At 43.7% G+C, this 23,151-nt stretch overlaps 3 protein-coding genes and 1 pseudogene across 3 annotated transcripts; 3 read left to right on the top strand and 1 right to left on the bottom strand.

The window, feature by feature from the left end:
* Window positions 1–642: 642 nt before the first annotated feature.
* osgn1 (oxidative stress induced growth inhibitor 1) lies at window positions 643–13,108 on the top strand. The gene is made up of 8 exons (XM_070993036.1): window positions 643–848; window positions 6,567–6,629; window positions 7,989–8,125; window positions 8,245–8,436; window positions 8,795–8,886; window positions 9,402–9,601; window positions 9,702–10,042; window positions 10,183–13,108. The coding sequence occupies exons 2-8, from the start codon at window positions 6,572–6,574 to the stop codon at window positions 10,786–10,788; spliced, it is 1,626 nt and encodes a 541-aa protein (XP_070849137.1). The 5' UTR covers window positions 643–848; window positions 6,567–6,571; the 3' UTR covers window positions 10,789–13,108.
* Window positions 12,551–17,767, top strand: LOC139351253 (E3 ubiquitin-protein ligase TRIM35-like; annotated as a pseudogene).
* LOC139328803 (E3 ubiquitin-protein ligase TRIM35-like) lies at window positions 13,867–15,684 on the bottom strand. The gene is made up of 2 exons (XM_070958827.1): window positions 15,640–15,684; window positions 13,867–15,552 (listed from the first exon to the last, which is right to left on the bottom strand). The coding sequence occupies exon 2, from the start codon at window positions 15,533–15,535 to the stop codon at window positions 14,135–14,137; it is 1,401 nt and encodes a 466-aa protein (XP_070814928.1). The 5' UTR covers window positions 15,536–15,552; window positions 15,640–15,684; the 3' UTR covers window positions 13,867–14,134.
* A 1,553-nt stretch (window positions 17,768–19,320) lies between the features above and the next one.
* Window positions 19,321–23,113, top strand: blcap (bladder cancer associated protein). Its single transcript, XM_070993049.1, has 2 exons — window positions 19,321–19,476; window positions 21,196–23,113. Exon 2 carries the CDS (start codon window positions 21,376–21,378, stop codon window positions 21,637–21,639), a length of 264 nt encoding a protein of 87 aa, XP_070849150.1. The 5' UTR covers window positions 19,321–19,476; window positions 21,196–21,375; the 3' UTR covers window positions 21,640–23,113.
* The last annotated feature ends 38 nt before the right edge of the window (window positions 23,114–23,151 follow it).

Below are 23,151 nucleotides of genomic sequence, written 5' to 3'. Positions count from 1 at the left end.
AGACAGACAGACAGACAGACAGACAGACAGACAGACAGACAGACAGACAGACAGGCTTATAACATATCTCAGACATTGACTGCTCCCTGTGTTTCCTGATAAAATTTGCCAATAGACAGTGGAGGTAGAAGTATTCATAGTAAAAGCAGTACTACCACATTGTTACAATACTCTGTCACAAGTAAAATTCCTGTATTAAAAATGTAACTTGTGTAAAAGTACAAAACTATTCAAATAAAAATATACTTCAGAATTTTTTATTTTTATATATGTACATATACATATATATGTATATAAAACTGAATGATAATTACTGATGCACTCGTGTCTAAACTGGTGAGGGTGAGGCTTATTTTAACAAATTTACAAACTGCCAGGTTGCTTAATCTATAATAATACATCAATATTTATCTCAGAAATGTGGACTGGAAGTGTAACGTGACATAAAATAGAAATACTCGATTGAAGTACAAGTATAGTACGCTTACAGTAGCTGCCCCGTTACGTCATCCTCGTTCCGTGTCCATCACGCGCACATAGACGATCTTTGTCCTAGCGCGCGTGAGGGCGGGGTAAGGGCAGCCAGGGGGGGCGGGGCGTGGGTACCGGGAGCGAGGTCACCGGTGATTGGCTGGCGGGCTGGACTGGCTGTAGAGATATATAACGTGTGTGTGCAGCGTTAAGCGGCAGCTGGAGGCTTGAGACGCACATGTGAGGAAGAAGCCGATTAAAAGCGACGATCGAAACTGCGGAATGAGAGACTGAGAGGCAGCAGAGGAACAAAAGATAAAGAAATTCTCCCCTGAAAGCTGGAAGAGGACCTGAGAGCCGCATCACTGGAAATATCTGTGAGTAACCTTCATCTTGAATCCGTTACGCGCATGCGGGAGCGTCTGCAGGTCGGAGGGTTCCGCTTGAGTCAGATGTGCGTTATTTCAGCTCGATTTGCGCTGCGGTTGTGATTTGACGGTGCGCAGAGGGTGCAGGTCTCAGCTCCCACCGCCGAGGTGAGACTCAGAGGGTCCACCGGCGGGTGGGCGGGCTGCGTCTGCAGGCTGCTTCCACATCCAGTCTCACAGTGGGAGGACTGGGACCAGTGCTTCCTGCTCACATGGAAAATTATCAGTACTGCAGAGTGCTACTTATGCAGTTTGACTGAAACTGCATAAGGAGCGTTAGAATATACTACTCAGTACTCTTTAAAGTACTCACTGTGTAGAGTGGCTCATCTCAGAGCAGTGTCTGTTATTACTGGATTATAATAACTGATGCATTATTGTGTTCACCACTTCAGTGTTGCAGCTTCCTCTCTGCTTTATATCAATGGGTCCAAAGCTTTTGGCTTATGAATGAAAGAGCGCCGGCGACCCTCATCATCGTTTCTGGTGTCAGTCTGGACACCAGCTGTGAGCAGTTGAGTGTAGTTTTCCTCCTCAGATCCTTTTATTTGAAGGTATTTGTACAGGCCTGAGGATTAGAAAGTACTCTGAAGTCAGAAAAATAAGATATATTTTCTAGTGAGAAATCCTTAACCTAAATAGCAAAATCACAAAAACGTTATGTGCTTGTATATTTAATACTTTGATGTTACCTTTATTAGACAGTTTGTATCACCACACACCGCTTTATTAGGTTTATAAGGAACCTCTTCTCTGGACGTTTGCCTGCGTCCACAGATTCCAGCAGGCCTTTTGTCGTTCAGTGGGCAGATCATTAAAATCTCATTAGCCGTCTGGCCGGTGCAGATGGCAGATGGGCCGGCCGGCCTGGGGATGATTTCAGACGGCCTCAGTACAGGTGCCATATGGAGCACTTCTGAAGTGTCTGCAGGTGTTACAGGCAGAGACGTTGCTTCATGTGAATGACGGCTCAAATTAAAGAGGTGTCTCTGTATTGAAGTAACATCACCGGCTGGGTAAGACCTTGGGCTTTGCTATATTTACAGCAGGGGAATATGACTCCTGTGTGAGTCACATGGATGACTCGGGCTGGATCCTCTCGAGGAATATTTTTTCTACAAAACTCATTTTCTGTTCAGAAAAGAAAACAAAAAATGCCTGAACTGATTCTTCAGAACTACATTTTTCAGCAAATAATGAATTCAGGTCAGGTCTGTGGCCTCATGGGGTGTTAGCTGCTTTTATCGCCAAGCAAATCCCAGAATATCGAGTAAACTGAAGGAAGTCTTTAACTCTTGATTGAAATTCTTAATCTGCGTTGAGGTCTTGATGTGGTTTCAGTCTTCTGAATGCAGATGGCAGACTGATTTAAAATCGTCATCATCATCATCACAGGAAGTCAAAACGACCAGAGTGTTTGTGATTGTGTGTGGTGATTGAGGCTCGGCATAACAAGTGCTTGCTGATTGCACACACACACACACACACACACACACACACACACACACACACACACACACACATATATATGAACAGTCAATTCTATCCTAAAACATATATATATATATATATATATAATGATAATGATTGATGATTCTGATTAATCATATATTAATCATCATCATAATGATTATCACATTATTACAAAAACAAAAAGGACACTCAACTCAAAACAGCATTCTACCTTTTTTCACCCTTTTGAACATTGTCGGGGGCGGGATCAGGCATCTCAGGATTTATTTAGCAGAAACTGCAAAGCATGTTATATAAGTACAACAGTCAGTATACAATGGAGCTTGTCTATCGAGTACATTTACACACAGCAGCAACACACACGCATACTGATGCAGTACACAGCAGCTTTCCTGTGATAACAATAGCCAAGCTTGTGTTGCAGCATGAAGTGTGGAGATAGCGTTAGCTCCAGCACTGCTCCAGCCTGTGGGTCTACAATAGATGCTACTAGCCACATTAGCACGGAACATGCTAATGCCAAATTCAACAGACTAACCAGCAAATTAAGGAGTAAAGCAACATAAAAAATATCAGAATTTGCAGGTTTTGACTTTGGAGTCGGTGTCAATCCATCCTTGAGCATCAGTATTGAAGCAAATCCTGCTTTATATTGGCCTTCAAAGTATTAGGAAGTAAAATGATTAGCGCGCACATGTATAGTCTAAGTATAGACGTAGTCCAGTTGTTGTTTTGGGGACATTTCCATCAAGCTATAGTCTTCCTGCCTCGGATGGTGGGAATAGATGATGACTTTTTGATGGCTTTTGCAGCCAACAACAGAGAAACTTGCTCTTAATGTCACCTTCCACATCTTTCTATCGCCAGAATCAGTGTTAAAGTGAGGAAGAGATTAGTCAGTGGATGTAACTCCAGTTCTATGAGTATGTGCATAGAGCTCAACCTGCATGTTATTGCAGCCACAGTAAAGCACATTATTTTTAATATGCTAAAATGTTTAGCGCAGTAATGACTAGCATGCAAAATGCATGCTGTGACTGAACATGACAGCAGTCATGCATGCACACTAAAGGAAGAAGTGCTGAGTCATTGCTGTCAGAGGTGTGTTTTTACTAAGTTAACCATGTGATGCACCTGTCAAACTGAGGTATGTCGCCAGCAGCCATGCAACCAGCAAAAGTGAGCAAAAGTCCTAACCTGTTTGGCAGCTAGATTTTTTTCTAGATGTGGTGTTATCTGATTGCACTGAGGAAATATTTTGAGTGTTTGTCAGCCATCGCAATGTAAACACCAAAGAAAACTCAAACAAACAAGTTACCTCACAGTAAATGCAGGAATAAAAATTAAAGTTAAAAGTTGATTCAAAATGTCATAATATAACCTGTTTAATGCAGCATATGCAGTTAATGCTTAATGAAAGAAATCAGCCGTTTGCTTTCCAGAGATAATGAGATTTAACCTGTCATCATGAGAAAGCAAGCTTTGTTATCTCGAGATAATGAAATAATGAAGTCATGATTATGATGAGGTGAAAACAGCAATTAAAATTAACTGCAAGCATAGTTGCCTCTGTACTTGGCTGGAACTCCACAGTATGTCTATAAATGATTTTTGGAGCAGTTTTTAGAGAAAATCATGAAGATATATTTGTGAAATTGTCAACATGAAAAGTTTAGTCGGGGGGAGGTGGAGAGAGGAGTTACTGGGAAAAGACGTCACTGGTAATTTGAGTGAACTGCTCCTTTAACCAGCATGTCAGTTTTCTTTGTTAGGGAGTTTCTCTAAAAAGCCTGATTCCTGCACAATAAAGGTACTGTTTTTTCCTGCAGCCAGTCGACGCACCGTTTACAGTAAACATGGCTCTCAGCTCGCAGTTTGTTTCCAGTGAAACTGAAGGAGAAAGACAAGACGCTCAGTGACTGTCAGAATGTTTTTCCACCCGGTTTGAGTATTTTTCATCCTGTTTTTGATCCCGAACGCAGCTAAATGATCCTATTTTAAAATGAACAGAACACAATGGCCTCCACTCCCTGTGATCACGGCGGGTCTGCGCTGTGAGTTGGGGGTTAGTCACCTTTTCTTGGCAGAAAAGCTGTTTTCTGCCAAAAAAATGAAGGAAAATCTATTTTCCTGTCAAGTCAGTTCCACGAGGAAACTATGCCAGTAGGGCTGCACGTAGTCACGTACAGTGTGTGTGTGTGTGTGTGTGTGTGTGTGTGTGTGTGTGTGTGTGTGTGTGTGTGTGGTCTGGGCTCGCTGCCAACCTCTGCACTGTCCTTATGTAATCCCCTTTATCTCTCCCAACTTTTTCCTCACTCCTTCTGCCTCATTTGTTCCTCTTTTCTCCTCCTCTTCTCCTCCTGCTCCTCCTCTCACTCTCTGCTGCTACTCCGCTCTTTTTTTTATTACTTAACGCCTGTGTAAGCATGACTCTGCAGATTGTTAAAAGCAGCCGACACCCGCCGCCGCCGCCGCCCCTCTCTCTGCAAGTGTGTATATGAGTGAGCTCACAGTTGACATCATGCTTTATATTATGTTACCTCCAACCCCTCCCGCCACCCCGAACACCTCCCACAACTTGTTGCACTCGGCTGGGTTTGATGTGGAGGAGCAGAGACAGTTTGTTTCTCTGAAGGGAAAAGGTGAATGAGCTTCCAGTGGAAAGCGACGGCGTGCACTCGCACTAATGCTGCACAAGAAAACTTTGGACTTGCAGATTTAAGCCCTTCTATTCTTGCTGGTCGAGTGTGGGACCTCAGCGCATCTCGGGTACGAAGCACATGGATATCAGAAAATCACTAATTGTTGTGTGCTGAAAGATGGCATCAGATGTCTGGTCGGATATGTTATCATGTTTGCTTTTAATCAGATACTGTAGTTCCTCATTTTAGGCAAAAGTTCTTTTAATATTTGAGAACTTTTCAACGCGTTTTGTATTTCCTAAAATAACTTCAATGCTAAAACAGGCATTTATAAGTGCTTTTATCAAAAATATCAAACAACAGCCAAAGTTTTTGGATGGCACCTGCAAGAAGTTCGTAAAAATTGCAAATAAGCAAAGAGCAGGTGCACTGATTCAGGTAAATTTGTTGATGCTGTATTTTATAGAAAAGAGAAAAGACACGGTAATGAGCGCAGCTCAGATTCAAGCTAATATCTCCTCGTTGCAGGAGTCCAGTTTCTGTTTCTTTGCGACTTGAGGTAGCTGAAGTAGCTGCTGATGCTTTTTTAATACCTGCACTCCTTTTTAAATGCATGTTTAACTTTAGAGACGAGGTGTTCCTGTTTGTGCACATGCATGCTGCAGTGAAATGTGTCTGACTGCTGCCAGCAGGGCCTGGGGCTGTTAGCATGAGGCAACGTGTCCACGTCCAAACAACGTTACGCTCTAAACTCAGAAAAAAATTGATGCAATTTTTATTTTAACCATCTTTTTTTTTTTTTGCACACAGTAAAAATATTTTCAGAAGTGAAAAGAAATCTTTAAACAGCCAATGCTCAAAATCAACCATGTGATGTTAACACTGTTAAATATAAGAATGAGTTTATTGAGTTGATCACTGTGTCTGTAGTGATACGTGACAGGGCACATGTATAGATACCTGCTATAAAGCAAAAAAAGAAACAGTTGAAACATCTTCTGTCTCTGTCCATTCTGGACAATAAATTGTTAATTCTTTTATCTCCCTCTTTCATCTGCCTGCGTAGAGTTCTTCACCCCTCCCTGAGGTCACGCACACACACATGCACATGCACATGCACATGCACACGCACACGCGCTATGTATGTGGTTTTAAGTGTGTGTGCGACGGGCATGTCTGGGTGTCTTTGTTTACTTGAGGTCATGTTGCTATGTTAAACTGTGAGGTCAGACGGGAAGTGTGTGTGTGTGTGTGTGTGTGTGTGTGTGTGTGTGTGTGTGTGTGTGTGTGTGTGTGTGTGTGTGTGTGTGTGTGTGTGTGTGTGTGTGTGGGTGTGTGTGTCAGTCAGAGGTCAATGGAAATGTACTGACTGACCATTGTGACTGCTGACTGGCAATGATTAACTCAGTCAACCTTACTCCAATTTCTCAGTCTTAGATAATGTTTAATAACATGTAGTTCTAATAATATTGTTTTATGATTAACGTATATGTTATATAATGTTGGGATAATGATAGAAATAATAATAATGATAATGTTTTTCTCTCCTTAGGCACGATGGATCTTCATGATAAAGAAATTGTCCCTGGAGAGATTTTGCCTGTGGTGATCATCGGTAAGAAACACACACACACACACACACACACACACACACACACACACACACACACACACACACACACACACACACACACTCGGGTGTCAAATGCACACATGCATAACTGTACTTAGTCACTAGAGGAAGCACCTGAACGCACCATTAAACAACAGTTGTCCAAATAGTTCACACTCACACCTTTATTACCAGGTAACTGTGAAGTAAACTTGACAAACACAAATGCAGTCATGCAGTTTACAGTGAAGGATCAGCCGTCTCAAGTGCAACTGGATGCGAGAAAATAGTTGAAAGTTCAAAAATAATGTTTAATATTTCAGTGAAAAAACAAATATGAGGTTTTTTTGCACAGCTGTGGAAAATAGTTCGATACAAAGATCATGATTTCAGTCTAGGAAGTAAAACACAGTAGAACAGTAGCAGAAAGTGCCGGGATGAACATTAGCTCAGTGATTGCGATTGATTGCACACAGGCTGAATGCTACACAGCAGGAAGTGTTGACACAGCCACAGAAAGCAGTGGGGAAGCAGCGCACACAAGTATGTGGTAAAGTGCTTCAAAGTGTTTGTCTGAACTTGAGGATGCTCTTTATTAAACCTGCGTGTTTACAGTGAAAGTGTCAGCCAGGCTAGAAACTCACCAGAGGAAAGAAGAAGCATTACCCATGAAACATTGTTTTATGAATGATGAAAATTACACATTTTACACATTTTGTTACTGATTTTTAATTCCCAGACACATTTCTGGGTATCTCTATAAACCCACAAGATAAGGTTAAATACACAAAAAATGAAGTGGTTACTGTTTGCCACAAAGGTTTTTACAGTTACAAAATTATGTTTTTTTTCTCTGTGTTAATGGCGTCAAAATGTGACCTCATTCAGCTGCTTCTCTGAAAAGCGACAGTGTGATATGCGTTAGTCATTACGAGCCGGCGAATAAGAGTTTTTACTGTTCTGCATTTGGCTTCTGTGTATGTGTTCTTGCTGAGTCATTGCATCGGTTAATATGAAGCAGTCAAACTTGCTGAGTCATTCTGCTGTCCCAATGAGTTTCACACTGTGTGCACTGCAATGGATATATATATATATGAAGTTGTAGCTGTTTGTGTTTTAGCTGTTCCTTTTAACAGAGTTTTTGAAAACACAGAAGACTGATCAAAAGCAAACTTCCCACTTACTGCAGGCGTAACTAAAGCGTTATCTGCTGACATGCACTGTGCTCACAATAACTCAGCTGCCTGAGCGTTATGTAGAGGGTCAGTGCAATTGGAAACCAATCACGTTGCTTAGCTCCAACAACCCAATAGTCCCTCTGAAACTCATCTCTCTCTGTGTCTCTCTCTTTCTGTTTCCCAGGTAATGGCCCATCAGGGATCTGTCTGTCATACCTGTTGTCAGGTTACACCCCCTACCTGTCACCTGAGGCATCACACCCTAACCCCCTGCTGCACAGCAAGCTGGGAGAGCACCCTCACCTGTCGCTGCTAGAGCAGGTAACACACACACAAACCTATGCAGTAGGTTGTTTTTGTAAAAAAAATAAAAGTTAGTGTTTCAATTCAATGAAGAGCCATAAATGTTCCTCACGGTGCCTCTTGGCCTGTCTCTGCAGGACCTAGAGTACCTGTGCGAGGGGTTGGAGGGACGATCATCCAATCCCGTGGCCGTGCTCTTTGATTCGCTGCTGCTCCCTGACAGTGACTTCGGGTTGGAATACACATCTCCGTTGGAATGGCGCTACGAGCCAGAGCGTGCCATCCCTCACCTGGTGCTGGGGAAGGGTCAGCCTGGAGGCGCCTGGCATGTACGTATATCTTTTTTTTGTTTGTTTGTTTTGGCTGTAAAATCATGCAAATATCACATTTACCTTTTTTACAATTACAATTTGTAATGCTAAAACCCAATACACAACACGGTCTTTGTCTGTGTACATGAAGCGTACATGAAGGCAAATTTACCTAGAACACATTATGGTAATGTATGCAAACAGGCTTTGTTTCATATTTGCACAGACAGACAATGCAGTGTGCACATGTCACAAGGCGAACATAACTGAAACTCAACATTTGACGCCCGAAACTTTGCTCTTTCCCAGAATATGTTAAAAACAGTACAACAGATGAGTACAGCTGCGTGATTTTAATGGTGTGTGCTGTTCTCAGGCTATGGAGGGCTCCATGCTAACTCTGAGCCTGGCTAACTGGATGGAGCTTCCTGGACTCAAACTGAAGGACTGGATGAGAGACAAACGCAGGTCTGTCCACGGTAAACACTACACATGACTCGCATAACCACTCGTTACATGTGTTAAACACGGGACGGGGTCGATAAAACATGACATACTCCACTTGTAGGACTTTTCATTACCCTTTCCGTCAGCTGAACAAAATGTTAGCTAGCTGACAATATGAGTCACACATTTTAAACTAGTTGACATCTTGGACTTACATGTTGTTAGCTAGCTGACGACCTGAGCAAAAAGGTGACAACCTGGACTTAAAGGTTGTTTATACCACCTGAACAAAGCATTAACTAGCTGACAATCTAATGTTTCAAGCTAGCTGACAACTTGATTTAACCTGATTTACATAATTTGACAATTTGTCACCTTTATAACTGATTTTAGTTGGACCTCTAGTAAATATTCTGTAAAACGATTTGTTAGCCTTAGTGCCCTGATCATACATAAAAATAAAGTTTGTTGTTTTTTAAACATATTATATGTATATATTTTGTATTTAAAGGCATTTCATCTTTATTTTGTGACAGGAATGTGCGAAATGACCGTGCTACACCAGCAGAGATAGCCTCCTACTATCAACACTACGTTTCCCAGATGTCTTTGGAGCAGAACTTTGCATGTGGGACCACTGTCACCTCGGTAACCAGACAGCCTGGCAGCCAGGAAGGGGCGCCGCCCTGCTGGAGAGTGACGGGACTGCAGCACAGAGAGGGGGAAGTGCTGGGAGGTACGGTGAACGAAAACACTCCTGATAAGTGTAGTATCATGTTTTCTCAAAATGAAAGAACGTGCCACATACTCACCTCCTGCTTTCCTCCTGCTAATAGATGGTTCTGTTCCGGAGGAGGTACCTTTCTCCCTTTTGGCCCACAATGTGGTTCTAGCAACGGGGACCCATGATATCCCAGCTAGGCTTGGCGTGGAAGGCGAGTCCCTGCCCTTCATCTCCCACTCTTTCTGGGAGCTGGAGGCAGCCATCTCTCGCGGCGAGCTCGACCAGTCGTCAGACCCGGTGCTAGTTGTGGGGGCAGGGCTTACGGCGGCTGATGCGGTACTGGCTGCCCACCATCTTAACACGCCTATCTACCACGCCTTCAGACGCTCTGTCACCGACCCTGGCCTCATCTTCAACCAGCTGCCCAAACTGCTCTACCCAGAGTACCACAAGGTGAGGAGAGTTTGATGCCTGAATCTGCTGATAGCTCATCGTTTGCCAGTATTCAGTAACTTTATTAAAATGTTTCCGGATAAAAAAAAATAAATTGTACACCAACCTACATCTCATGCTTTCCTGTCCCTTGCTTCCAGATTCACCAGATGATGACGCAGCAGCAGTACCAGCCGAGCCCTCCACCACAGGACCACGCTCAGAACCCCCCTTCCTCTCCTTCCTCCCTCACTCCATCCTCCTCCACTACCTCTTCATCTCCCTCCTCCTACCCGGGTTACCTGAGCTTCCCACGCCACAGGGTCGTAGCCTTCCGACCTGACCAGAAGTGCGTCCTTGAGTCAGACTCTGGCCAGCAGACGGTGGTTCAGGTCTCCAAGGTGCTGGTTCTGATTGGCGCTCACCCCAACCTTTCCTTCCTGGATGACAATGGGCGTCCACTTGGCCTCAACCCCAAGGAGACAATCACGTGCCGGAGGAACCCAATTGAGGTGGACCCTTTCACAAACCACGTGGTTGCGGCAGACGGGCCGGGCATGTACGCCATGGGGCCGTTGGTTGGCGAGAACTTTGTCAGGTTCCTCAAAGGAGGAGCGCTGGCTATCGCTAGTGACCTCGCCAAGAGACAGGGGGAGGGGTGGGGAAAGGAAGAAGGGGCTTTACCCGCAGACAGATTAATGGACAGATGGGTGGACAGACATGTGACCACACAGACAGGTGCAGAGGTTTGCGTTCTGAATTCGTAGCAGATTTTGGACTGGAAGGTTGAATGAACAGAAACAAACTAACCAACTCTGATCAGATCCAAGCTGATGGATCCAGATCTACAGCAGGAACTGCTGCAAACAAAAGCCACAACTCATGTTTTCCAGAAATCAGAGTAGTTGCTGGGTGTGAAACAGGCAACAAGTGGACTTGCAGGACTGGACTCGCACTAGTTTGGATGGGTATGATATCTTATTAGATCTACCGCAGATCTTTTTGGGCCAAAAAGTCTCCAACCTGAGGGTTAGGATTCGGCTAAGAGCAGCTTGAGAAATACCAACAATACCAAATCCTGCAGAAATACACGTCACGTCAGGTCTAAGTTGGAGAGATGGATGGAGAATGAGAAAGAGATGCTGTAGATGGTGCATCTGGCTTGTAAAGTAAGAAGCTTGAAATATGCACGTTTACCAACTGGCAGCTGTTCTGCAAGCAGTTAACGCAGCCGTGACTATATGTGACCTCTGGTGGTCAGATGATGGAACGACGGCACTCTTTCAAAACATATGAAAACATACTTTCCACATATTCTGTATTTCATTGCCAAATAATCTGTTGAGTATTTTCTCGATTAATCGATTAGTTGTTTGCCCTCAAATGTCTTGTTTTGTTTTGAGATATTCAGTTTACTCTCATTAAGGACTAAAGCAGAAGATTTTCATACTCGAAAACCTGGAAGCAGAGAATTTTGACTCTTTTTTTATTAATCACACTGATTAATCAAGTAGTTCTAATTATCATAATGTTGGTAATTAACTTTATAGTTGGCAACTAATCAATTAATTGATTAATCGTTGACACACGCATTGATATATCTGTGATAAGCTACAATCATTACACTGGTTTGACCTTCATTTTAGAACTGGGAAGTATCAGGATTATGGTAAATACTGTACATCCATATTACTTTTAAATAGCTGCTTAACACGTTCAGGCTCGTCCAATCAAACGGCTCAGCTTCTGCCTCCCATTACTCACATCCCGCGGTGGAAGGTAGACGAGAGGAAGTGAAGAGGAAGAAAAGGACGAGAAGAAATCCTCACAATTATCCTCGATCACTACAGTGACTTCCTGGTTAAAGTGTAGCCAATCAGCTTCATGCATGACCAAATCGACACGCCGTGCCTCCTCTTCACGCTGTCCGGCAGAGTACAATGGAGGTGATTAACATGTATTTTACTGTTTTCTGCCATCTGTTTAATTCTGCAGCACTACAGTCACTCTTTAAAGTTCTATCCTGCTTCTTTCTTTATATCATGTTCAGCAGATGTTAATTGTGGGTTTGCTGTTTTGTGACTACGGTGCTTTATGTTTCAATGTGAATAAGATTCTGAATCATGCACGAAGCAGCTGTACCTACGTGATATCTTTGTAAATCTTTGATGATTATGAAAAGCTTTTATACTCAACAAAACAACAGAGAAGCATATATTTTTTCTATAATTCCTCTCACTGAAAATACTGATTTTACGGCATCAGTTTCACTGTGAACAATAATGTGATGTTGAATGACAAATAAGCGGCACTGGTTTTTAAGGCCTGTTTGCATTGGTGTGGTGTTACCATTGGATGTTACTTCCACACGAATCCACCACTTCTGTAACTTTCACAATAAGACAATAAGACAGACAGTAACATTCACTTCTGCGTTTTGTTTTAAAAGAAGTCACATAAGAGTAATAATGCACTGTAAAATGAACTCATGTTGATTTCAACTGTTCATATGTTTTTTCAGTATAATTTAGATTTGTAAACCATTGTTGGTTGTCATCATGGAGGATTAAGCCACATTTGAGATGCTGTAATTGCAAAGAAAGTGAGAAAGTAAGAAAGAACAATTAGCAAACTGGGTTCCAATAAAGTTTTCGTCAGTTAATTGAGTACTTCCACCATCAGTGGAAGAGTTGAAAATAAAATCTCCAGATTAAAATGAACATCCTACAAACTTATTCCATGTGTCTTTATTCGAGGGTTAATACATTTTGGCCTTTATTTGGTTGTTTTGAGTTCGACTTGGCGCCTCCAGCCTGGATACTGATACTGAACTTTGAGCTCGAGGAGCTCGCAGTGCCTCAAGACGCATTATTCACAGCAAAATATCATCGTTTTGTTTCCGTTTGTTACGCAGTAAAAATCACCTCCAGCCTTTTGAACACAGCTTGGTAATTCATGTATTCATCCTGTTTGGATGAATGGGGTGATTTTATGTATCAAATTAAGTTTCCATCTGTATCGAGGGTCAGATGTGTGTTTTCCATTTTCATTTGTCTGTTGGTTTCTATTAAAAGGCCATTTTTAAGCAAACACTTTTTGTGGTGTTTTTCTCCCTCTTCGGGCTGCGTTTGTTGGATGTGATGTCATAAAACCGAGAAATATTACTATTACTATCCCTGCAAAGCTATTTGGTGAATAAACCAGCTCTTCTCAAGTCACAATGAATAGATTCAGAATACACAAACAAATGCAAAACCAAAAAGATGCTAAAGATTCACAATATGAAATAGTTTAGATCAGTGAGGAATCATATGATTATAACCGAACATATAAACTTTATTTCAATTTCATCTTTATTTATACAGCACCAAATCACAACAGAAGTTGTCTCAGGACACTTTCCACACAGAGCTGGTACAGATTCTTTATACCTGCTGATTAATTGTTCAACACTGGTGAAGATTGATTACTGCACAGCTAATTAATATTGACATGACAGACAGGTGACTCAGCACACCTGAACCTGAACAGATATACATAGAATGAGTCAGTTACATTGGTGGGTGGAGAGAGGGGTGAGGAAGAGGGAGAGGGAAGAGGGAGAGGGGTGGAGGGAGAAAGATGGGAGGAGGTGATGAAGACAGCAGGGAGGTGATGGGGGAGGAAAAGGGAGCTGCTGTTACCCGACCTACACCACCAACCAGCAGCCTCCTCCTTTTCCTCACAGTCACTTTCACACGACTTCTTCCTCTGACACCGGCTCAAAGAAGGCCTTCTTCTTCTCCTCCTTTTGCTTCTTCTTCTCCTCCTTTTGCTTCTTCTTCTCCTCCTCCTTTGCCTTCTTCTCCTCCTCCTTTGCCTTCTTCTTCTTCTCCTCCTTTTGCTTCTTCTTCTCCTCCTTGTCTAAAGAGAAGAGGAACCCGAAGCGACCCTTCTTCCTCTCCTCCCTCTTCAGGCCAAGGTCTTGCAGATCCTTCTCTTCCTCCTCCTCCTCCTCCTCCTCCATCTGATCGGCTGTGGCCTGGTAATCTTGTTCTTCAGCCAGCTCCTTGCTGAGATTCTCCTGCAGATCGTTGAATTCGGTCTGCCACACTAAACATTATCATCTTCTTCTTAACTTACTCCCTTCACTGTTGCAGAGACGTGAACTGGCGAGATCTTCAGTGGGAGTTTATTCAGATTACTGAAGTACGGAAAAAGCCTGCTGGTGAAAATGTGTGTGAAGGTGTGTATGTGTGTGTTAGTATCTGGATCAGACAGTGAAAGTTTCCCTCTGCTGCAGTTCAGTTTGACTCTGACTCTCTGGAGCTTCTGCTTCACTGACACAACTGTGACTGGACCGGGTAGTGAGCATGCTGTGTATTCACCTTTATAGAGCCCCAAACCCCATAATCCAGACTGCATGCCTGTGTTTCCCTTTCTGTCAACAGACTCTGCTGCCACACCCAGGACCCAGCCTGTACTGTCTCCAACCTGCACATCCCAGCTGTGAGTCCCTGAGTCAAAGCCCTCAGAGCCCAGGACAATGTGATAACAGTCAAACCTCTCTGGGTTTTCAGGAACTTTCTGTCTCTCTCCGTGTCTCACACTGGTCAGATCTTCAGTCAGGATGAGTTCTGGATGAGCAGAGTTTGGATCCAGAATCACAGGACTGTAGGAGACCATCTCCTTCATCTTGTTCCAGATGTTGAAGGTCAGGTTGCCCACGTGTTTGGCCACGTCTATCAGAGCTCCTGAGAGCAGCTGTGGATCATCCAGCAGGGGGCGCTGCTGGACTCTTTCCACTGCAGCCTTGTAGTTCTGCAGGAATGAGACGTCTTCAGCTCTCAGCTCCTCCTCTGTGGCTCTGATTGTGTCTGAAAGAGCTGCTATCTCTCTGCTCAGATCCTCAATGTGCTCCTTCATCATCTGACTCTTCTGCTCCTCTTCCTCCCTCAGAGCGCTGATCCTGGCCTCCTCTTCATCTTGTAGAAACTGATGAAGCTTCTTAAAGTGCTCCTTAATCTGCCTCTCTGTGTGTCGGGCCTGGACCTTAATGTATTTTGCTGTTTGATCACAGTTTCCTTTAACTTGCTCAAAGAGCTTCAGTTTCTCCTGTAAGGGCTTCAGGGCTTTCTCTCGGTGGTCCTGTGCAGCTTCATCGATGGGTCTGAATCTGTGGTTGTTGTGTATTTTGGAAACTCGACACACGACACATACTGGCTGCTGATGGTCCAGACAGAAGAGTTTGAGTTTCTCAGAGTGCAGACTGCAGAGAGCCCCAGATCCTGCTGAAGATCTCTGATCTCTCTTCAGTAAGAAGGCCTCACACAGGTTCCTCAACACCAAACTCACCGGTGGTTGAGTCTTCGATGATCGCCTCTTACAAATTGGACAGTCCTGTTTTTGTTTCTCTCTCCACCAGCTCTGCACACAGTCCTTACAGAAGCTGTGGCTGCATGACAGGACGACAGGATCTCTGAAGATGTCGTGGCAGACAGGACAGGAGAGATCCTGCTCCGATCGGGAAGCCATTTCCTCCCTGAGCAACGCTGAAAACACACCAGGACGAGAGCACAAACGTCACATCAACTGTGGCTCCCCTCGTTTAAAGTTGTGTTTCTTAAAGTAAAACTCACGTTCACAGCGGCAGGTTGAAGCTGCAGGTTTCTGTTCTCTTTCAGCTGAAGTCCTTAGTCACTCTGAGTCTAATCGTGTGTCACTCTCCCTCCTTAAAACAAACATTTCCTGCTTTCGTGTCCAAAAGCAGTCTGGCGAGAGGTGGAGCTTTTTCTCTTTATCAGCATCGTTGCTCCTTAGACACTGAAGACAAAGTAAACAGTGTTGTTAAACTACTCTGTTGGCGTCTTTATGACTTATTAAGCTACTAAACGTTTAAAAAATTTGCTTTTAACAATCATTTGTTTATATTTATTCTTCTCTGAAAAGGGGATTTGTCTTTTAATTCTAAATCTTTTAATTAGTCTCTGGTCATATTTTGCTTGTTGTGATGATGGATTTAATATTGTGAGGTGTTTGTATTATTGTGTCCACCCTCTTAAGATGCTGCAGGAGGATAAATTGAAGTGGGAAGCAGAAGTTCTGCTTTCTCTTCATTCTATTTTCATCCTTTTTCTTTTTCCATTCATTCCTATCCCTGTTTTTATGTTCAGTCTCTGTCTTCTATGTCTACGTGATTTCTTTGCTCTAAAGCACATTGAGCTGCATTAATGAAGTTTGCCTTTATTATTATTTATCAAGTGTTTGCCCTTTAAACATTAAAGCAGGAGTCAAATGGATTGAGAAAATCTATTTAAGACTTCAATTACTAATAGAGAAATATGATAAGAAAATATTGTAATTAAAACAAAATGTTGTGAACAGTTCTGATGTTTCCACCTCACTATTAATGAATTCTGCTCTTCTGTTCAGCTGAAGAGTGTTTTTGCTGAGTCGAGCATTTGAAGGCACAGAAAAGCATCTGTGAAGGACAGTTGGAGAAATCGATGGGCTTCTCTTTGTGTTCGGGCTGTGAAGTCTCCAAGCGGCGTTTTCGATTGTTTGCTTCATACTGTCAGAAGCTAATATTGAGACACACAGCGCACTGGGGTCTCTCCTCGTTACCCAGCATTGTACTGGTGAAGCTGGGACATGCCTCGTCATATTTTCCTGTCTTTGTTTTGGTAGTTGTGACATTTGGTGGATTCATCTTCTGCTTCACGTTTAGCTGGCACTGCTCTCACAAACTTGTCCATGATTTGCTGGCAGTGCAGAAGAACGATGCATTATTATTTAGCCTTGCTGCACCCCCCCAGTTTGAAAACTATTGGTCTACATGATGCTCTTGGTACAAACCAGGAAACAGAAGATATCCCTCTGCTGAGAGGAGATAAAATAATAATAATAATCACCCTCAGACACAAGTCTCACAGAGGGAGGACATCTACAGGAGGGGACACTGGATTACTGATGTTTCAAACCTATCACTGAGACAGGTGAAAAAAATAACCTTATAGAGAAGACGTCCTGGTTGTTCCTGGTGAGAACAACCACAGATTCAGACCCATCGATGAAGCTGCACAGGATCACAGAGAGGAGCTCCAGAAAGCTCTGAAGCCCTTACAGGAGAAACTGAAGCTCTTTGAACAAGTTAAAGGAAACTGCGATCAAACAGCAAAATAGATTAAAGTCCAGACCCATCACACAGAGAGGAAGATGAGGGAGCACTTTAAAAAGCTTCATCAGTTTCTACAAGATGAAGAAGAGGCCAGGATCAGCGCTCTGAGGGAGGAAGAGGAGCAGAAGAGCCAGATGATGAAGGAGCACATTGAGGCTCTGAGCAGAGACATAGCAGCTCTTTCAGACACAATCAGAGCCACAGAGGAGGAGCTGAGAGCTGAAGACGTCTCATTCCTGCAGAGCTATAAAGCTGCAGTGGAAAGAGTCCAGCAGCGCCCCCTGCTGGATGATCCACAGCTGCTCTCAGGAGCTCTGATAGACGTGGCCAAACACCTGGGCAACCTGACCTTCAACATCTGGAACAAGATGAAGAAGATGGTCTCCTACAGTCCTGTGATTCTGGATCCAAACTCTGCTCATCCAGAACTCATCCTGACTGAAGATCTGACCAGTGTGAGACGAGGACAGAGACAGAAAGTTCCTGAAAACCCAGAGAGGTTTGACTGTTATCACATTGTCCTGGGCTCTGAGGGCTTTGACTCAGGGACTCACAGCTGGGATGTCCAGGTTGGAGACAGTACAGGCTGATATGAAATTGTCCCCACAGGAGCAGAGGAAAACTGTCATTCTAGGATCTTAATAAACACATGTGTCCATGCCACATGAAATTGTTGTAAATGAACTAAAACATGAATGACTGTCTCTCTGCAGAGACCCCTGCCTTTCAGGGGGCATGTTTTCTCACTAACAATGATGTTATTGATGAATCTCTGTCATTATGATTAATAACAGTAAACTCGACCACTTCAGCACCAGAGAGCACACACACACACACACACACACACACACACACACACACACACACACACACACACACACACACACACACACACACACACACACACACACACACACACACACTGATTCACAGTCTGGAGCACAAAGTGGAAAGTGTCAGGAGACATTTCTGTGGCCGAGTCCGATGAATAATTTATCTTTGAGCCGCTCGTTATGATCAGAAGAATGTAAGAAGATGAAAAATGTTGCTGCTGCAGATTACATTACAAAGACTGAGTCCAGCATGATTCAGTTCAATATTCCTTTATTAGTCCGCAAGGGGAAATTCCATTTTAAATACTTTATATACTTCTGGACAGTATGAGAGATTAAGATCTCTGAAATGTAGACGAGTAGAAGTATAAAGCAACAGAAAATGGAAATGCTCAAGTAAAGTACTTGAACTTAAACTTGTTCTGAAGTGCAGCAATCGAGTACATGTACTTTTCACCAGTGGAAGAAGAATTACTGTCTTTTTATCTTTCAGACAGAACTGGAGTTTTAAGTTTTCTACAGTTGAAAGAAAGCAAACATTTTTCTTCTATTTGATCACTAAAAGCAGTCGATAATAATCAGCTTTTCTCCTTTAACTTTGACTTTAGTCCAATCAATAATCACACTGTGATTATTTCAGTTTACTTATTTTACACATTGTTTTTGTATGCCTATTTATATGCATTTTGATCACATACTGTCTCACTCTTTTGGCTGTCTGTGTAATAAGTTAAATGTGGGAAATAAAGTTTGGAGAAAATCTGATTTCTTTGTCATTTCCGCAGCTCTCAGCTGGATAACGGGGCCTTGAAAATAAATGAATAGATGGATGATATGTTTTCTTGTGTTTGTAGGATAGGGAAAAAACCCACACATTTTAAACAAGGTTTCATCTGTGGTTGGTTGGATTAAAAGACTTCTTGGGATCCTCGTGTTGATGCTTTTAGACCAACTCCCATCCCTGCTTAGGGGGATCAAACTGGGTTAACTGCATTATTGGTCCAAATTAAGCAGTTTCAATCTCTGCCAGTTAATTTGGACCAGATGTGATAGAAGTTGTGTGGTTTCCTTCTTGTTCCTCCCAGAGCCTCAGATGGATTAATCATTGCTTGACTCAGCTAATCAATATGTAAATCAAATAAGAGCTTGTTTATTGCAAATATTCACTGATGGTTTTCGGGGATTCGGCGTGGCGCTTCTAATGGGATACGCACTGACGCATTTTTGTTTAAATTACGGTAGAGGGCAGCATTACAGTTCGTAGCGCACAGCCTGCCGGAAATGTATTCAACGAAGAAGTCCACAGTCCTCCAAACCTCTCCGCTCGGCCTGCGCGTCAGGGGCCGTTCAGCTACTGCTGTTTGTTAGCTAATGTGCTAGCTAGCAGCTACGCACGCAGTCAGTTGTTGAGATCGAAGTGGTGTTCATGGTTTCTGTCAGCTGAGAATGAGCCCTAAACATGTCAGGTTTGTTTGTTTTTACATATTCGTTCAAACACAGAGGCCAGCTCTTAAAATACGCCAATTTGCGCCACTTTGATATCTAACGTTAGCTGCATTGTTTATAGTTAGGCCGGCGGAACAATGCATTCGCTAGCTAGCCTCTGGTAAGCTATCTAGCCTCCGGTCCGTGTAGTTCTTTGGTTTACAGAGAAACACGTTCATACCAGACTCCGTTCCAAGCTGGTCGTTTACCGTGGACCTGCTCATAACTTACAAAGCGTGCCGTAACGTTACATTTCGTCTGAATTGTTCACATATTTTGTGTCAAGCCGAGCTCCACCAACAAGCACAATAATTCAGTTCTACTTTTAGAACTGGCTCACGCTGCTTGCTTACGTTCCGCCCACTGCGATGGGTTTTTGAAGGCGATTATACACGAGACCGTTTTAAATGTTAAAATTAGTTCACAACAAAAAGAGTTTGTTGTACTTTCAGTATTTATTTTGGGCCAAAACTATTTTGTGTGACGTCTCGTCATGCATTTGCGGCCACTTAAATCCCTGGCAGCATTAAATTGGTCGATTTTTAAATGGAGTTTGGTTGTGCCCTTCTGTCCGTGTGTTGGAGAATGCGGTGGCCTTAAATAACTTGGATTTTCCCTGTCAGCTAGCATTAAGACCAGTGATCTTAACGCCAAGTGACTTAGCTAACCAGCTAGATAAAGAACTAACCCGAGTAACGTTGTTTAACAAGCTGTAACGTTAATCAGCCTACTGTTAACGACCTACCTTCGGTATAACTGACAGTTAAGCCAGTTTCTCCAGCTGGATGCAGCCTAACGAGCCCGTTTACCAGCTAGTCAACACTAACGCAGGACGGTTATTTGAACATGGTTTTGCTGTGAAGTTGGGCAGCCATGAGGCAGCCTGGGGGATGCTAGCAGCTGTCACTGACGGGACGTTAACTCCGCTTTTGTCCTTCAGCCAGCCGCAGCCAGTTTTCTTGTTGAAACCGGCTGCTTTAACTTCAGCTCAGCGCAGATTTGGACTCCGTCTGACTTTAACGTCCATTGTTTTGTTTCATTTGATTCAAAGTCAACCATAACAGCGTGGTCAGATACTTCTTGTTAGCAGCCTCATATCCGTACATTGTTTATTATATTATATTGTTGGTTTACTGAACGTTTGCGTGAAGCTAATTAACGTTAGCCGAGCGGCTAACTTCAGGGAATCGGGCCCTTACAAGGAAGTTAACCATGCAAGTAGTTGGCAAAGTATTTGCTTTGGAAGTGATTAATGTGGGCTGGGACGCTGTGTAATCATTTATCATAGTGCCCTTCACTGAGCAGCTGCCATCCCAGTAATGTTGCATGTCTGAAATCCTGACTGACCTGCATGTCAAGTGGATTATAACCTGTAATTTGATAGTCTATAAATATACCAATATACCAGCATGGGCAGCACAAATGTCCCTGACTGGCATGTTAAAAGTGTGTGTTATAGGGTTGCAACTGACAGTTATTTCAATTAGTAATTAATCTGTTGATTAGCCAATCAGCAGCAAAAACACTCCCTTATTCCAGCCTCTCGGGTATGAAGATGTGCTGGTTTTCTTTGTCATAAGTGACAGTAAATTGAGTATATTTGCGATTTTCACTATTTTCTAGCAGGCCAAACGGTGCCAGTCTTAGTTTGGGATTTGAAATCCTCAGATTTTCCCTGACCTGTCCTCTGCTGTTTCCAGGGATGACCTGACGACACTGACATCTGGCTTCTTCAACCTGTTCCTCCATCACCCCAGCTCTGCCGGATAGGACGACCCTCCCATAGCTTACCTGCCGAGGCCTGTTTTCCTTCACAGACCTGAAAACAGCCCAGGACTGAACTGACCCACAGAGAGCTTCTGCCAACGTCCTCTGTAAAGATGTATTGCCTACAGTGGCTGCTCCCTGTGCTGCTCATCCCCAAGCCGCTGAACCCGGCGCTGTGGTTCAACCACTCCATGTTCATGGGCTTCTACCTGCTCAGCTTCCTGCTGGAGAGGAAGCCCTGCACCATCTGTGCCTTGGTCTTCCTGGCTGCCCTCTTCCTCATCTGCTATAGTTGCTGGGGCAACTGCTTCCTCTACCACTGCCAGGATGCCGCACTGCCGGACGCTGCCCACGACCCGGCGATTGTCGGGACCTAGGAGAGAAAAGGGGTTCGAGGAGGGGGGTCGGGTGGGTGGCGAAAGGTGGCGAGGCACTACTGGGGATTACTGCCATGCTGTAAGAGTGGATGGACTACACTTTGGGGGAGGGAGGGCAGCGTAGAGGCGGTGTTGGGTGTTGAAGGACTGCTGGAAGGGAACACAGCGAATACAGAGAGCGCTAGGCCAAAGGCGGTATGGAGGAGTGGAAGAGCCTGTTCTGGAGGATTATGGAGGATGTTGTGCTATGCTGTAAAGACAGACTTGAATTTCAGGTGGTAGGAGGATGGGAGGAGTGATGTCAGAGGAGACGTCATGTGTACTTTATATAACGGAAGGGAAGAGGTATTCAAACTTGAAACACTAAAGCAAGGACATGTGTGAACTTGGTGTTAAAGGAATTTCAGTTTGAGCAACTTTTCATTCCAGCACTTGAATGAAAGCTGGGCGTGACGGAGCCCTGAACGACCACTGCGTTTCAGTATTCTGGTTCCTTTCTCGCCCTCTCAAGTGTTTGATTCCAGCGTTGTTCAAGAGAAACGTCACTTTGTCCAAAAACCTGTAAGTTCATCCCGTTAGAAAGCAAACGTTGTCCACCTCAAACTGCCAGGCGTCACCGATCCCTCCTGACAGCTGTTTCTCGAGCAGCTGTGTTTGCTTCTCAGTTCGTGCTGTTTCTGGTCGTTGACTAACTTCACCGGACGGGTGGTGTTTTTCCCCGTAGGAACGACAAACCTTCCTCAGTCCAGCCTGATATAACTGTCGCCACTTTGGCTCTGCACACGTAACGCTACCCTCAACCAGGAGAGCACACACACTGGACAATCAGTAACGATGCTGTGAATAGTTCCTCCTCTGCCATAGCCACACAGACAGCTGAGAAACTGTCCTGTTGTTCCCCTCTGTGCCCTGCATCTGCCCCCTCCTCTCCCCCCACCGCCACACTCACCATCTGAACTTTGTTTTTTCCTGTGCATGGGTTGCTGTTAGTTTTTGTTTTCTCTCCAAGCATTAAGTTCACACACAAATTTTAACGAATAAAAACAAAATGCTGAAAGTTTCCAAAGGGTAGAATAACCGGGATGTATGCGTGTCGGCCGAATGAAAGAAAATCTGTGGTGTGCGATAGGTGTGTAGTTTTTGTGATGACATGCTGATTAAAAACGTGGTGATACACAAGGTGATGCAAGCAGAGGTGGTCAGTATTTCCAGCAGTGAGGCTGTAAGCGATGCGGAGCGCTGGTGGAGGATCAGTTTTTCAGGCGATAACTTTATTACTCATTGAACGGGCGACGGCGTCTTTGAGTTTCCTTGTGTATCGCTGCTCTCAGTGTTCTGTTTAGCTGTCGGACGCAGGCTGAGGCGTTCATACTGTGTACCTGCTGCCGTCTGTTTGGCCTCTTGTCGCAGTGCTGAACATGCTCACTGCTACATTATTGCTTTGGTTTTAATTTAAATAAAGTTTTTCCTCTCATCGTGTTAAACTGTGTATTATATCAAGCATAAAAAAAA

Source organism: Chaetodon trifascialis, chromosome 3 (assembly GCF_039877785.1).
Source record: "Chaetodon trifascialis isolate fChaTrf1 chromosome 3, fChaTrf1.hap1, whole genome shotgun sequence".
Classification (NCBI taxonomy): domain Eukaryota; kingdom Metazoa; phylum Chordata; class Actinopteri; order Chaetodontiformes; family Chaetodontidae; genus Chaetodon; species Chaetodon trifascialis.
Note: the sequence above shows the minus strand (reverse complement) of the source record. Positions and strands in the feature narration are given on the sequence as shown.

Bases quoted from the DNA above. Each gene is read 5' to 3' on its own strand.
- osgn1 (XM_070993036.1), top strand. From the start codon at position 6,572: ATGGATCTTCATGATAAAGAAATTGTCCCTGGAGAGATTTTGCCTGTG. The intron at 8,126-8,244 runs GTAACACACACA...CTGTCTCTGCAG, and splicing joins ACCTGTCGCTGCTAGAGCAG to GACCTAGAGTACCTGTGCGA. The intron at 10,043-10,182 runs GTGAGGAGAGTT...CCTTGCTTCCAG, and splicing joins TCTACCCAGAGTACCACAAG to ATTCACCAGATGATGACGCA.
- LOC139328803 (XM_070958827.1), bottom strand. From the start codon at position 15,535: ATGGCTTCCCGATCGGAGCAGGATCTCTCCTGTCCTGTCTGCCACGAC.
- blcap (XM_070993049.1), top strand. From the start codon at position 21,376: ATGTATTGCCTACAGTGGCTGCTCCCTGTGCTGCTCATCCCCAAGCCG.